This window comes from Rhinoraja longicauda, chromosome 23 (genome assembly GCF_053455715.1).
Source record: "Rhinoraja longicauda isolate Sanriku21f chromosome 23, sRhiLon1.1, whole genome shotgun sequence".
Classification (NCBI taxonomy): Eukaryota; Metazoa; Chordata; class Chondrichthyes; order Rajiformes; family Arhynchobatidae; genus Rhinoraja; species Rhinoraja longicauda.
The window spans coordinates 9,047,443-9,061,910 of record NC_135975.1 but is presented as its reverse complement, the minus strand read 5'-3'; the positions used below and the strand labels follow the sequence as shown (position 1 = coordinate 9,061,910).

Genomic DNA, 14,468 nt, shown 5'->3' with positions numbered 1-14,468 from the left:
CACTGTGGGAAGGATATGAAAGATAATGGAATTCAGCTAAATGGAAAAACTGGAGGCAGAGAAAACAGGGGAACTATTCCCATTGGCAGAAGTGACAAAAAAACCAGAGGATAGAGAATTCAGTGACTGACAAAAGTCCCACAGGTGATGTGGGGAAAAAAACCTTTCACACATTGAGTTTGCATGATCTGAAATTCAATGACAGAAAGGTTTCTGCACATAGGTACAATTGTTCCGTGCGAAGGGGAATTGGATAGATCCTTGAAGGAACAAAATAAATCGTGGTTTTGGCAGAAGAGTTGGGGCATGGGACTGACCAAATTACTTTTGCAGTAGGTTTGATCGTTTAATCGAATATTCAGAGCGAACACCCTTTTTCTTTTTGAACCCCCTTTCTAGGCAAGTACCACACTCTGCACTGATTCCATTTAAGAATTATAATTTGGAAAAGCAAAGTAAATTGCCCTATCCACATTTTCTAATATTATAGAGAAGTCAATTTGAGGTAATTCTTGCTCGTAATCTTAAAGTTCCCCATCATGTTCTGTTTCTTAGTTTACACAATTGCAGATAAATGGGAAAAACTTAGCATGATTATATCCATAAGTGAAATAGTTCAAGCCTTACTGCCATGGAATTAGGAACATCAGCTTATATTATTGTGTATCCTCATGTTTTTTGCTTAGTGTTTACATGCCTGTGAGTGATTACGGGCAGAAGTCTGCATTTATATTTGAACCATCCTTGGTTTGTACAAATGTAAACCTGTGGTGTTCTAAAGATATGCTTTTTTTTCAGGTATTTTTGGCTTCCTGGCATTTGGTTTTGTCTTCATCACATTTGGCTGCCATTTCTATGACTTCTTTAACCAGGCTGATTGGGAGAGGAGTTTCCGTGATTTTGTTCTGTAAGTAACTCTGCTTCCTTCAGTCCACCTTCCCCCTTACAAGATGCCACTGTTTAGGCCCTATTCTGTGGAGACTGGAAGTAAAATTATTAAAATTATAAGATGTGGGAATTTTGAACAAAGTACTAAAGTCCTCCTCATTAGGATGCCACATTGAACTTATTTCCCTGCAACTTTGGAAAACCCTTAGTACGTGAAAACTTTCATTTGGATATAACAGTGAACAGACTGACTTTAAACACAATAAAAGCTCGAAGTATGTGAAGTATTTTTCAATGTTGGTTTCAATTCATTTGTGCCTGTACGCACAGATTCAGTGGGTCAAATAGACTCCATCTATGATTCAAGGAATATGGCATTCTATTTCCAAGTATTCTGTTTATTAGAGAATGATACCAGGCAAGAGCAAGGATGGAATAGAACAGCCGAGAGAATGATTCAGGAGCTCCTTTAAATCTAATAACTCAGTGGGTAGCAGGTTATACTTCCAGGTTTTCTTTAGAAACTTGAGCAAATAGCAGGCCGACACCTGATACTGAGGACGTGTAAGAATGGAACTACAGTCTTTCATTTGAGATGGTAAAAGTAGGCCCTGCTTGTCCGATAAGCGGAAGTAAATGATCGCATGGCACTATTTGAAAAGTAGATGATATCTCTTCTTGCTCTGACAAATACTTATCTCCCATAAAAATCACTAAAGGCAGAGTCTGATCATTTATATTGTGCTGGTATGAGGCCTTATAATGTGCAAATTGGCTATCACATTTCACTTTGTTGCATTGGTACGTACACTGTTAAGAACTTTGAAAAACACTGAGGTATGAAAGGAGCTCTCAGAATGAATATTTATCCCCTTCCTTCTTATAATTCAACATTAGTTCTCAGTTTCACACATATGTCATCCTAGTGAATAAATAGGATATGACATAATGGACCAGCAGCAGATTATAGTTGGTTTTATTGCTAGGCATATATGCCCTGAGATACATTGGCTACGTCAGTAACCAATAAGCACCTGATTGTTTGCATTTTTAGGTATCTGTGTGTCTGGATTATATCCATTATCCAGTTTGCAAGATGTGTTTGTGTGTACATTTGTCTCGTGCACGTACATCTGCTTTGAAGAATCTTCATATTTATTTTACCTCATGTTTCCTCCCTTAGGTGTGAAGCCAATGTTTCCATTGCTGAGCAAACCAACACACCTATCCCTGAATGCAGCATCAAAAATCGCCCCAGTCTCCTGGTGGAAAAGATTAACATATTTGCCATGTTCGGGACAGGCATCGCCATGAGCACCTGGGTGTGGACCAAAGCTACAGTCCTGATTTGGAAAAGGACATGGTTGAGGTAGGACAAATTGATTCAGTGTGCGACTGTGGAAAAATTAAATGACTGCAAGCAGAACTTACTTCTTTGTCAGTTTTATGAGCTCTAATTATGTCTGGGTATCTCCTTACTCCTCCTGAAGGGAAAACAATCATTTTACTTTGAAAGGGGATGGAATATTAACCCCCAAATGTCCTCTGTCACCAATAGATCTTTAATTTCTGGGAGGTAACCTTAGGTGCAACATTCAAATAAGTTACTGTTGATCTCCAACTTTTACCCTATTTCTATTATTCTTGAATACTCTTGCCAATAAAAAAAATAATTCGCTGTTTGAAAATGTTTATTTGAATCCCAGCCTCAACATTCTTTTGAGTATTTTTCAAATAAGACGCTTTATCACATTCGAGTCTGTGATCACTTATGCACAATTGTCCACTACACTTCAAGAGTACTTCAATGTCTGAATTGGACATGATAGGTGGTATATAAATGGAAGTCTATCTTCCTTTTCCAGAGTCCTCTGATTTACACTACCTTGAATAAACAGTTTCAAACCCCACTCATTAAAGGCCACCTTGAATTTAAGATTTTGCCCGCATCTGGAGATTCCCACCACAATGAACATTTTCTTTCTTCCTCCCTATTGACTCATTTACTTTTTAAGTTTCTCACTTAAACACTCCTTTTGGATACCAGCCAAGTCTGTGAAATCTGTCTTCATAATTTACCTGCTTGTTACTTATGTGAGATTAGGATCTTAATAATGCAGGGGAATGAACCCAGACCCTCCACTGGCATGGCACCATGTTGTATTTTCAAACGCTCTTGCCATTAATCAGAGAAGCATTAGTGGTCTGAATAGATGTTTTGTTCACTGCGTGTACAATCAGGACACCCTGTTCTTAATATTTGGTTTCAATATTGGAACATGCACAATGTCAAACCATTTGATTGTACATGGAGGTCTGCATAGAACATTTGTTAATATTGAGTCACCCTGTGCAAAAGATCTAACATCCACAACTCAGGATATCAGGACGACAGGCAGAAAGTGGGTAAAATAAATCATGTTGAGATTGGAACGTTGAGCAGAAATAAAGAATCCTACAAAAAGGATTTTATTGACTTATCAAATGGCAACAGCGTTGACAAAGAGAAACCAAAGATGGTACAAAAGTAAATCATTACACTGAAGAATGTACCATAAAATATGATGAGGGTTTAATGATAGTTTGTAAACCAGAAAGCAGTTTCACAGTACAGGACAATATTTAGCTTGGCATGTAATGTATTTGAGAAGATCCAAAGGTCAAAGACCTAATGTAGGATTACAGATGCTCTGTATCGGGTTGGTGAAATCATGTGCATGCTAACATGTTTAAATCTAACCAAATCAAAAGTAATAAGAAAGGTCTTGTACGTTGAATATATGAGGAAGTTTATCGGAAGGAACTGCAGATGCTGGTTTTAACCAAAGATAGACACAAAAAGCTGGAGTAACTCAGCAGGACAGGCAGCATCTCTGGAGAGAAGGAATGGGTGATGTTACTCCAGCTTTTTGACTTTCAGTCTGAAGAGGGGTCTCGATCCGAAACGTCACCCATTCCTTCTCTCCAGAGATGCTGCCTGCTTTTTGTGTCTATACAAGGAAGTTTGGGGTATATAAATTGAATTCATTTCTAGCAATAAACATTTTTGTGGGAGTGAGGCTCCACTATATCATCAATTGACTGGAAGCTACTGGAGGAGATTCTGAGAGACAGGATGGACGAGTTGGAGTGTAGGGCTTGTTTCCATGCTGTACAACTCTATGACTCTATGAGGTGGAAGAACATTTTAACTTGATTATAAATTAACCACCCATAGGTACCAGGCCCACTTCTTTGCTCGACTTCGCCACGGTTACTTTCCGGTGATAGACACAATAAGCTGGAGTAACTAAGCGGGACAGGCAGCATCTCTGGAGAGAATGGGTGACATTTCGAGTTAAGACCTTCTTTAGACTGAAGAATTTACTTTCCAGTGAATTCATTATCCCAACACTGCCCACTTCAAGGGCCTAGGAGCTCATCTGATAAACATTGTTGATCAGCTTATGGTGAAATGTTCCCCCCTGCACTCTGGTACAGAGTTCCAAGTGCTATGGAATTGCCGCCAACTCTGAGTTATACAGGAAACCAAAGAGTTCATGTATTGGTTCTGAGGCAGTAGATGATGTGAAATGATTTTTAGACTTGGACTGATATGTATGTCTCAAGTTATGACGTTACAAACTAGTGACAAGGTTAGCAATTGGTCAATTCAACCAGTTCAAACTTGTTTTCAGTGAGTGATAAAAAAACATTGAGAAATAGATAAAAATGGAGGCTTCAACCTCAATTTCTTCTCCAAAATATTGTCTTGGTATTTTCAAAGTGACAAAATCTCAATTATATTCCGAGCCAATTTAAAATAAAGCGTATACGTGTCACATTCTCACTGTCAGGGGTAGCAGGGAATATTTTTTTCTCCTCGGCCTCCTTTTCAATCAAAGTTCTTATTATCAGAATTATTGGTCGAAGTGACGATGAGCCAAAGCGAATCAAGAAAAGCAAGATGATTGCCAAAGCTTTCTCAAAGCGAAAGGAATTGCTGAAGAACCCAGATAAGGAGCTATCATTCAGCATGCAGACTGTTTCACACGAAGGCCCTGTGGGTGAGTTCTTGTTAGAAATGGTTTTGTTCCATACATGAATACTAATTAAAGTAGCTGTAAAAGTGCTGGAAGTACTCTGTAGGTTTAGGCAGCATTGGAGTTAATGTTTCAGGTCATTGGATCATTATTCAGAACTGGTAACACGTTTTAAATGGGATGGGAATGTGCTGGGGAGGGAGGAGACGGTAGAATGGAAGGTCAGTGCCAAGAATAAACGACTGAGTGATGAAATGACAAAAGGAATGAAGGGACAAAGCAAAGGGAGATGATCATCATTCAAGACAGGGTACTGAAAATCAAAATGAAAGAGTGCAGATGAAGAAGGCCGACCCATCACCAATGGTTGCTATCAGAGAATCCAATGCAATTGGAATCTAAAATTATATTAAGTTATAATCTAAAATTATAGGACGGTTAAAATCCTGTGATTCGAAAGAGAATGATCTGTTCCTTAGTCTTCATTGGGAGTCAAGCAAATATAAACCTAAGCAGTAGCTCAGAGAATTAAAATGACAGGCAGTCAGAAGCTTGGGATCACACTTGCAATTTGAACGGAGGTTTTATCCAGTGAGCGCCCAATCTGCATTTGATCTTGAGGTCACTTTATGAGCAGTGAACACAGAATATTTACTAGGAAGTAGGTTTTTGTTTTACTTTGATGGAATATTTTAGGTTTTGAAAAAAGAGGCAGAAATTAAAAAGAGCAGTATTAGATGAGAATAGATTATTGTTTTAAAAAATGCTTCTGGGCCTCTGTTCTAATAAATGGTTGGCCAAGACTGAGGAGATTTTAATACAGGGCTACATTTCAATAACCAGTTCAAAAAGTGATAGTCATTGGTCTTATTTTACAGGTTAGAACATGTTTTCTTGGCTAAGTTCCTTGGCTTTGATTTGATACTTTTGATTTCTGTTGTAGATTACCCTCTGATTATTCATCCGCAAAATATAAAGAGACATTGTACTAACTTGGGAATCTGCATTCCACTGACACTCACTCCAAGCTGACCTCGAAGTCCATTAACCCTACCCCCCCCCCCCAACACCATCGACTAACCATGTGTGTTTCCCATTTCCCAGCAGTTTGTCTACCATTGTCTAACCACCCTGACCAGAAATCAGCCTCCCAATCCCCTCATCCCAGACAGTCTGAAAACCTGACACTATCTCCTCCATCCTGTAATCTGCTATCCCACAGCAAAGTGAATCTCTTTTCCACAGCAATCCTCTATCAGCCTCTAATCACCAATAAAAGGCAAAATCCCTAACACATTTAAACACATGGATTCAAAATATAAAGCCTTCCTCGTGTGTATTGCTTGTGGATAGTGACTTTACATCTGTGCAGTTAGTATAGAAGAAAGTAGATTAATAAAAACAACTTACTGGGTGCCTAATTCTGAGTGACAATAGTATGAGGCTCATCCTTTATAAGAGATTTAGGTGTCAGGAGTGTTCACATGAAATTCATTGGAGGAGGGAAAGGGAGGATTAGTAGAAGAAATCAATATCTAAAAGGCATCCTGTGTTTGCAGCTGGAATTAATTTTGATCTGAATGAGCCATCAGCTGACCTCTCGTCTGCTTGGGCTCAACATGTAACCAAAATGGTGGCCCGGAGGGGAGCAATTTTACCTCAGGATATTTCCGTCACTCGTGCAGAGTCACCAGGTGAGTTTGCCACTTTGATAATCATTAGTCATTCAATAATCTTAAACAAGCTTTAAGTCTCAGCACATTTTTTTTCAAAACTGCTTAAACTTCAGTAGTACTGTTGGCTGGTGGTATATGTAGGGAGAGGTGTGGTGACAAAGGCTTGAGTCCAGACAACATTTGGCTATAACACTGTACACTTGTGCCAAAGAACATGGCAGGCCCCGCACCCAATCCTCTCAGTACCGTTAAAACAATGGTATTTACCTAATAATTGTCCTGTCCACAAAAGTATCACAAATCCAATCTGGTGAATCAATCAATGCAATCTAAATAATCTCTCAACAATTCAGAAAAATCACTGAAGTTTGAAATTCCCCAGCTGGGATGATGTTGGTGAAAATACTGTCATGCAGCACTTAGTTTTGGGTACAGTTGGGGTTTTGTCAGGACCACTCGGCTCAGACCTCATCACAGCTTTGGACCAAACATGAAATAAAGAGCTATATTCCGTTAGTGAGGTGAGAGTGACTGCCCTTTACACCACGGCAGCATCTGATCAAATGTGGCATCAAACAATCATCATAAAATTGAAGTCATTGTGCACCAAGGGGAAAACACTTCACCTGTGTTTATTGTCATTCCAGCCCCATATCCTCGCTGCAGAAGTTCCGCAGGACAGTATCATGGCTCAGCCAGCTACATCTTCATCTATAACTTTGCTTTCATCGTGAACGGGAGTGTTTACATGTGATGGCATAGTATCCAATTCCAGTTGTGAAATTGAGAGATAGAGGCGTTTGAAACAACTGTTTGATACTGTTTTGTTCCATTTCAGTTCCTCCGGATGACAATAAGAAGGACCTCTGGATTATTGAGGCTGAAATTCCCCCAGAACATCAGAAAAAAACTGGGAAGAAGAAGAGGAGAAAGAAACGTGTTGGACCTCTTGGATCTCCAGAGGAGCCACAAGACATGGGCTACTGCACTGAAAGAGCATCCAGTACCATCCCGCGCTTGCCCAAGTTGATCATGCAAAAAAGCTTGGTATCTAAAGCAGCCGAACCAACTAATATGCAGGATATTTTACCAGGTGCTTTCCTGGAATATGTATTTAGCCCTGGACTTCCTGATGGGAGGCATCGCAGAGGAGTACTCGGTAGCTCCTTGGGACACAGAGGGAATCCACCTCTAAATCTGATCGCAAACCCTCTTTCAGTTGAAGATGTACTACAGAGTGACCTGGGATTTTCCCCAGGAGATCGATTCCGGCCTCCACAGAGACCATGCAATCGTGCGGTCACTCGTCCCTCTGCCAATATGGAGCTTGGAGGACTCCCTGCAATTAACAGTCCTCATGTACCCATATCCCAGTGGAGAAGGACTGCGATTGCACCTGTGCATTCAAGAACAAATCTGGTGGATACTGAGTTAATGGATGCCGACTCTGATTTTTGAATCTTGGGTCAATTGGAATTAACAAGATGGAGAGCAGCACCATCTGACTTCTACTGGGGACTTCAGTAAATATCTGCTGCACTTCATAAGATTGTAGAAACCAGCGAAGGTACTTTACTGAACATTTGGAAGCATGAATATCTGGTACTGCAAGTAAATTAATTGTTTAAATAATATCATGGAAACAGTAGGAAGTGGTTTACTACAAATTCTCAAAGTGATTGAAGTAGCCCAACATACTAGCTGCCATGAACTGAAAGGAGGCCCTTGACTTTAAACCTCATGTTTACGGGTCACATTATTAAACGATCCCGACAGGCCAATTTGATAAAGTTACTGCAGACATTTTCAGAGCTGTGGCACTGAATCAACAGGAAGTGGAATGCAAGTAACTTCTCAGTACAGTCTTATGTCCTGCTAGACGAGGATTATACATTGATCTTGATAAAATGTAGATTTTTTTCTCTCAACTCTTTTACCTTCAATATGCATTTTGTGAATGCCCAATAGGTTATACATAGAAAACCACAGAATAAGATTTGACTATTCATCCCAGCTTGCCTGTGCTAGCTCTTTCCTAGAATATAATTAGAACACAGAACAGTACAGCACAGGAACAGGCCCTTCTGCCCACAATGTCCATGCTGAATATGATGCCAAGTTATATTAATTTCCACTGCCTGCACATGACCCATCTTCCTCCATTCCTTGCATATCTATGTGCCTATTAAAGCTTCTTAAATGCCACCATCATATCTGCCTTCACCACCATCCCTAGACCCATTATTCTCGCTTTGAATTCATATCCAATTTCCTTCAATAGATTAAATGCCTATCACATTCTTTGATAAAGCTTTGTAGATTCTATTGGCAACTGTTCCTATGAAGAATTTTTATTCTGAGTGGTAATTTGAATTTGTTGCTTATGACATTTTGAAAAGCTAAAATTTAACAACAACAAGGTCATTTGTTAAAACTCTTTGTGATATAAACATATTTGATCAGATTTGATCCAGGAAACTATCAACCTCTCTTGCTCTTAAAGGAATGTTAGTCCAGAGCTGCTCAAACCTGCTTGGCAGCAGAGATCTGAGATGGTAATGCAGTCTAAATTACACCTTTAAAGCTCCATAAAAGTTTGTTATACTGTTGTCTATCTGATATGCCTGGTTGTGGATATCACAGGAGGTGGAGTGTTCCTTGAATACAGACTTGTGATGTTAACAGTATTTACAGAAAAGCCAAATAATGAAAAATCAGTCTGCCTTATTCCTCCTCAAGCTGGTCACTTACCCGATGAGCATTGCAACTTGAACTATAACCGTCCTTTGCCCTTTTAATCCATTATGTTTCTGGAGATCCAGCATCCTTAACCTCTTGTAAATTTCATGTCAATCAAAACGATGCAACTCTCACTCCATCCAGTTTCAAATCCCATTCACCATATTTTTGCTGATCCACATTAGCTGCAAGTCTCCAATACATTTGAAATTTGTCTTTGAATCCTTCAATGTCATCAACCCTCTTTCTCCACAATCCCATTCAGTTCTGCAAACCTCCTGAAAACCTGTGTTTCTCCAATTTTGAACTCTTGTGCAACTTCACTTTGACATTGTCAGTTACATCTACTATGAAAATCTTCTCCACACTCCCCTTTCCCTCTCATATAAAAAAATCCAAAGTGTCTCCACGCTAGCTTTCTTCTCCTTACCACCCAAATGTCTAACCCTTCTCCTGATACCTCCTTTTGATGCAAAGTAGCGTTCTGTGTGCTTCATTGAAACACCTTGGGAATTATCTCAATGATAAATATATTCCGGCAGGTTACATCGTGCAGTCTCTAGTCCAACTAAGGCCCAAGCTTCACATTCAGCAACTCCATACAACAGGCAATCACAACAGCTTAGTTTTAGTTTAGTTTAGAGCATGGAAACAGGACGTTTGGCCCACTGAGTCCACACTGACCATTGATCGCCCATTCATACTAGTTCTACGTTATCCCACTCTCATCCACTGCCTACACACTAGGGGCAATTTACATAGGCCAATTAATGTACAAACCCGTGCGTCTTTGGAATGCGGGAAGAAACCGGAGCACCCGGTGGAAACCAGAGCACCCAGAGGAAAACTTCGTTGTCACAGGGAGAGCGTGCAAATTCCACACAGACAGAACCCGAGGTCTGGATCAAACCTAGGTCTCTGGCGCTGTGAGGCATCAGCTTTACCAGTTGCACCACTGTCACATGTCCTATTCTCCTAGGCTGATCGCCTAACATCTATATGGTGCTGAAATCCTTGCAACGACTCTGATTTGATTATCCATACAGGGCCAAAATGTACTTCAAAACGTTTGAAATATTTCTTTCACAATTATTTATTGTATAAATCTTTTTCTGGATGTAAGAAGTTTAATGAAGAACACTGCAGTGCAGGTTCTGTGATCGAGTGATTATGTTTGACCAGATCATGCATCAGAATTGCAGTTAATTCTGAATTACATTGATTGAGGGCCATGATTTTCATATGGATAGGTGCTAGTGTGTGGAAAGCAAAACGTTAAGTAACATTTTAAAAACAAAGGTACAAGACCATATTGTAAATGTTCAAGTTAGAACTACAGATATTCCAATTGTAGTGGCATTTGCTGCCAAATTATAATGCGGTTCTGCTCTAATTTATCTTGGATGAAGGTTTGGTCTCAAAATTTAAGAGACCCACTAAACCCATATTGCCCACTTTGCCAATAACATAGTTGTACTTCATACTGTTCTGCTATTACCCTGCTTTACACTATGCCTTGCTCTGACTCTGGTAATCCACCATTATCAGGAGTGCTCGGTCCTATTCCAAAGGGTAGCAGATCATATTAACTAATCCAAAGAAGTTCTTCTGGCATATTGGAATGAGTGGCACACCAGGGTCCCAATCTGAACCTGCTGATAGATACAGTCTGAACATACAAATAAGGGGGAATAGACTATTCTGCCAATTCACCTTGTTCCATCATTCAATAATAACATGGTTTAATTTACCTGTCACCTCTATTCTGTAATTCCACCTAATTCCAATAATTTTTAATATTTATTTTAATATTGTACAAATTGAAGTGCTGTTTCCAACAATGAGTAAATTTTGAAATGAATATAATCAGGAACTGTGTAGGAAGGTCCCACTGAGTTACTCCAGCATTTTGTGTCTATTGCGTAGGAAGAAACTGCAGATGCTGATTTACACCGAAGATAGACACAAAATGCTGGAGTAACTTAGCTGGAAATGCTGGAGTAACCCATTCTGGATAGAAGGAATGGGTGACGTTTCGGGTCGAGACCCTTCTTCGTCACCCATTTCTTCTATCCAGCGATGCTGCCTGCCCCACTGAGTTACTCCAGCATTTTGTGTCTTTAGTCAGGAATTGCTCTGTGCACTTTTAATTACAAAGATTCCATTGCCTACTGTTACAATTTGTTGATATAGGGTGAGGATTGGAATTTTCTGAGGTTGACAGTGAGGAACCACGTGTTCTCTTACATGTTGTGGGTTAAGGCTCTCACTGACTGTCCTAAGCAAATCAGCCTTTCGATGATGGAACGTAGACCACAGCGTGACTGGTTGCTCTGTTTGTTAACCATCCCAACTCTGATATTTGAACACATCCTTTGAACACAGTTTAAAAAACATTTACTTTCTGTGTTACCTTTGTTACTCAAAAAGATAAAATGTTGGTATTGTTACTCATGAAATGTGAGGTCCACTTTATTGGGAGTAATTTTAAGATTGTTTTAAAGAGCAACATGGGTGATAGCAAATTGGCAGTTCATTCTACTCTCTCCCGACGTTTATTTTCCAGTCACTGCTGATTTGCTGTCACTCATCACACACTAACATTCAAGGTAAAAACATACCTACAGGTAAACAAGCATGCATTGTATGGATGTGCATGTGAGAATCCAATAAACTCCTGACATAAGGAAATCTTGGAAATGCCTGATCCTCACCCAGTTCACCATCTCTACCAGCACAGTCTATTTCTATCAAATACTGAAAATGATATTTTTGTATAGAAATATAAATGGTTATTTTTCTATCATATATAGCCATTTAAACCTTATTTGCGATCAGTGTACATAGAGGGCTGTAGCGCAAGAATTTTGTAGTGGGAAAATTGTCATTTATAATGCTTAATTTCTTAGTTTGCATCTACTTAATAAAATGTTTTTCACCTGATCATTTTACAATAAAAAGTTAAAACAATAAACATTGAATATTTTTTCCAATTGTTCATTTTACAGTTTTCTCCTCCAGGAACTATGGAAGCTTATTTATGCTGGGCTGGCTCTTCTAGCGTTATGAATGTATTGCTTGTACATTAGTCTGTGGGTGACACCATGCTGTTCCACCATCAGAACCATTGTAGTAAAATTTCAGGGGAAACATGGAACTGCAGATGCTAGTTTATGCAAAAAAGACAAAAAGTGCTGCAGTATTTCAGCGGGTCAGGCAGCATCTCTGCAATCTGAAGAAGGGTTCCAACCCGAAAAGTCACTTATCCATGGTCTCCAGAGATAATGCTTGACCATCTGAGTTACTCCAGCTGAGTTGCTCCAACAGAGCAGGGGGGTGGGACTGGCAAATTATACTTAAAGGGTTGACAGTGGAGATGCAATGGCAAAGATTTAAAGACCGCATGGATGAATTCCAGAAATTGTTCATCCCTGTCTGGCGAAAAAATTAAACTGTGGCTGACGAGGGAAGTCAAGGATAGTGTTAAATCCAATGGAGAAGCATATAAATTGGCCAGAAGAAGTGGCAAAACAGAAAACGGAGAAATTTAGAACTCAACAGAGGAGGGACAAAGGGGTTAATTAAGATGGGGAACAAGGAGCATGAAAAAAAGCTTGCGGGGAATGTAAGGTATGTAAAAAGGAAAAGATTAGTGAAGACGAATGTAGGTCCCTTGCAGTCAGAGACATGTGAATTTATAATGGGAAACAAGGAAATGGCAGAACAGTTAAACGAGTACTTTGTGTCCTCCTCAGTGAAGACAGAACCAATCTCCCAGAAATACATGGGGACCGAGGATCTAGTGGAAGGGAGGAACTGAAGGGAATTCACATTAGTCAGAAAATGGTATTAGGTAAACTATTGGGACTGAAGGCAGATAAATCCCCAGGGCCTGATGGTCTGCATCCCAGAGTACTCAAGGAGGTAGCCGTAGTTGGTAAGTTAATTAGCTGCTGTAGGTTTCCGCGAGTATAGGTTGTTATCAGGACAGGCAGCATCTCTGGAGAGAAGGAATGGGTGACATTTCGGGTCGAGACCCTTCTTCAGATAATTCTTTCCTGCACAAGGAGTTGAGGGGTACTGGAGAGGCAATAAGTTACAGGAAAATAATTGGGGAAATGGGATTGTTGATAATGCTCTTAGAGTCAACATAATACATTCAATGGGTTGAATGGCCTCCTATGTTGTTCACAAAAAAATAGAAAGTTGTGGGTTCCAACCCAGTCCCATTCCGAAAACCTGCATAAATATTGAATGCCAACAATTTCAGTACATTACTGAGCAGTAATCATTCTGAAGAGTTCTGACCCAAAACATTGTCTGTTCATTTCCATCCGCAGATGGTGCCTGACCTGCTGTGATCCTCCAGCAGTTTGTTTTTTGTTCAAGGTTCCAACGTTTGCAGTCTTCTCCTCCATTTACTGAATCAATGGAGATGCTGCCCATTAAATCATGACCCCCATCTGGGTCGAATGGCCTAATTCTGCCCTTATCACGTATCACCCCTTCGTAGATAAGTTCCCACAGCACAGGTGCAAAGATTTTCCACAAAATCCTTGGCCACCACAAAAAGGGCTACCACAAAAAGAAATGTTCAGCATTTCTGTTTGTACGGAAGTAGATGAACTCACATTATTTTTAATCTGTGATGTTTTCACCACTCCCTTAGCTAGTCGACATCTTCTTGAGAGCTCTGTGTACCCTCCTCAATATTCATAACCCCACTTAGTTTTATATCATCAGCAAACTTGGATACATGACATTTAGTTCCCTGAGCCAAATTTTTGACATGGATTGCGAACAAGTGGCCCAAAGCATCAATATCCAGAGCCCTCCACTTATCACAGCTTGCCAATTTGTTTATTCTCATGCTTTGCTTTTTATCAATTTTATCAGTTCTCAATCCATGCCCACTAAATAACCTTCAAATTAATGTATTCATAATTTCTAGCAACTTCTTGTGTGGCACCTTATCAAACGTACTCTGAAAATCCAAACACACCACGTGGTTTCTTGTCTATTCTATAGCCACATTTTCAGAGAATGCGATTGATTTATTCAAACATGACTTCCTGTTTATAACTCCATGCTTAATTCTGTTATCCTTTTCCACCAGTTCAGTCATGATATCTTTCATTATTTC

At 39.7% G+C, this 14,468-nt stretch overlaps 1 protein-coding gene across 1 annotated transcript in view; it reads left to right on the top strand.

Annotated features, from left to right (window-relative positions):
- smo (smoothened, frizzled class receptor) overlaps nucleotides 1-12,258 on the top strand; it is a 29,404-nt gene extending 17,146 nt beyond the window's left edge. Inside the window, exons 8-12 of the mRNA XM_078419573.1 lie at nucleotides 799-907; nucleotides 2,072-2,257; nucleotides 4,786-4,934; nucleotides 6,470-6,604; nucleotides 7,425-12,258. Coding sequence (XP_078275699.1) covers nucleotides 799-907; nucleotides 2,072-2,257; nucleotides 4,786-4,934; nucleotides 6,470-6,604; nucleotides 7,425-8,044 — 1,199 coding nt within the window. The 3' untranslated portion in view covers nucleotides 8,045-12,258. The remainder of the gene's footprint in view (nucleotides 1-798; nucleotides 908-2,071; nucleotides 2,258-4,785; nucleotides 4,935-6,469; nucleotides 6,605-7,424) is intronic.
- The last annotated feature ends 2,210 nt before the right edge of the window (nucleotides 12,259-14,468 follow it).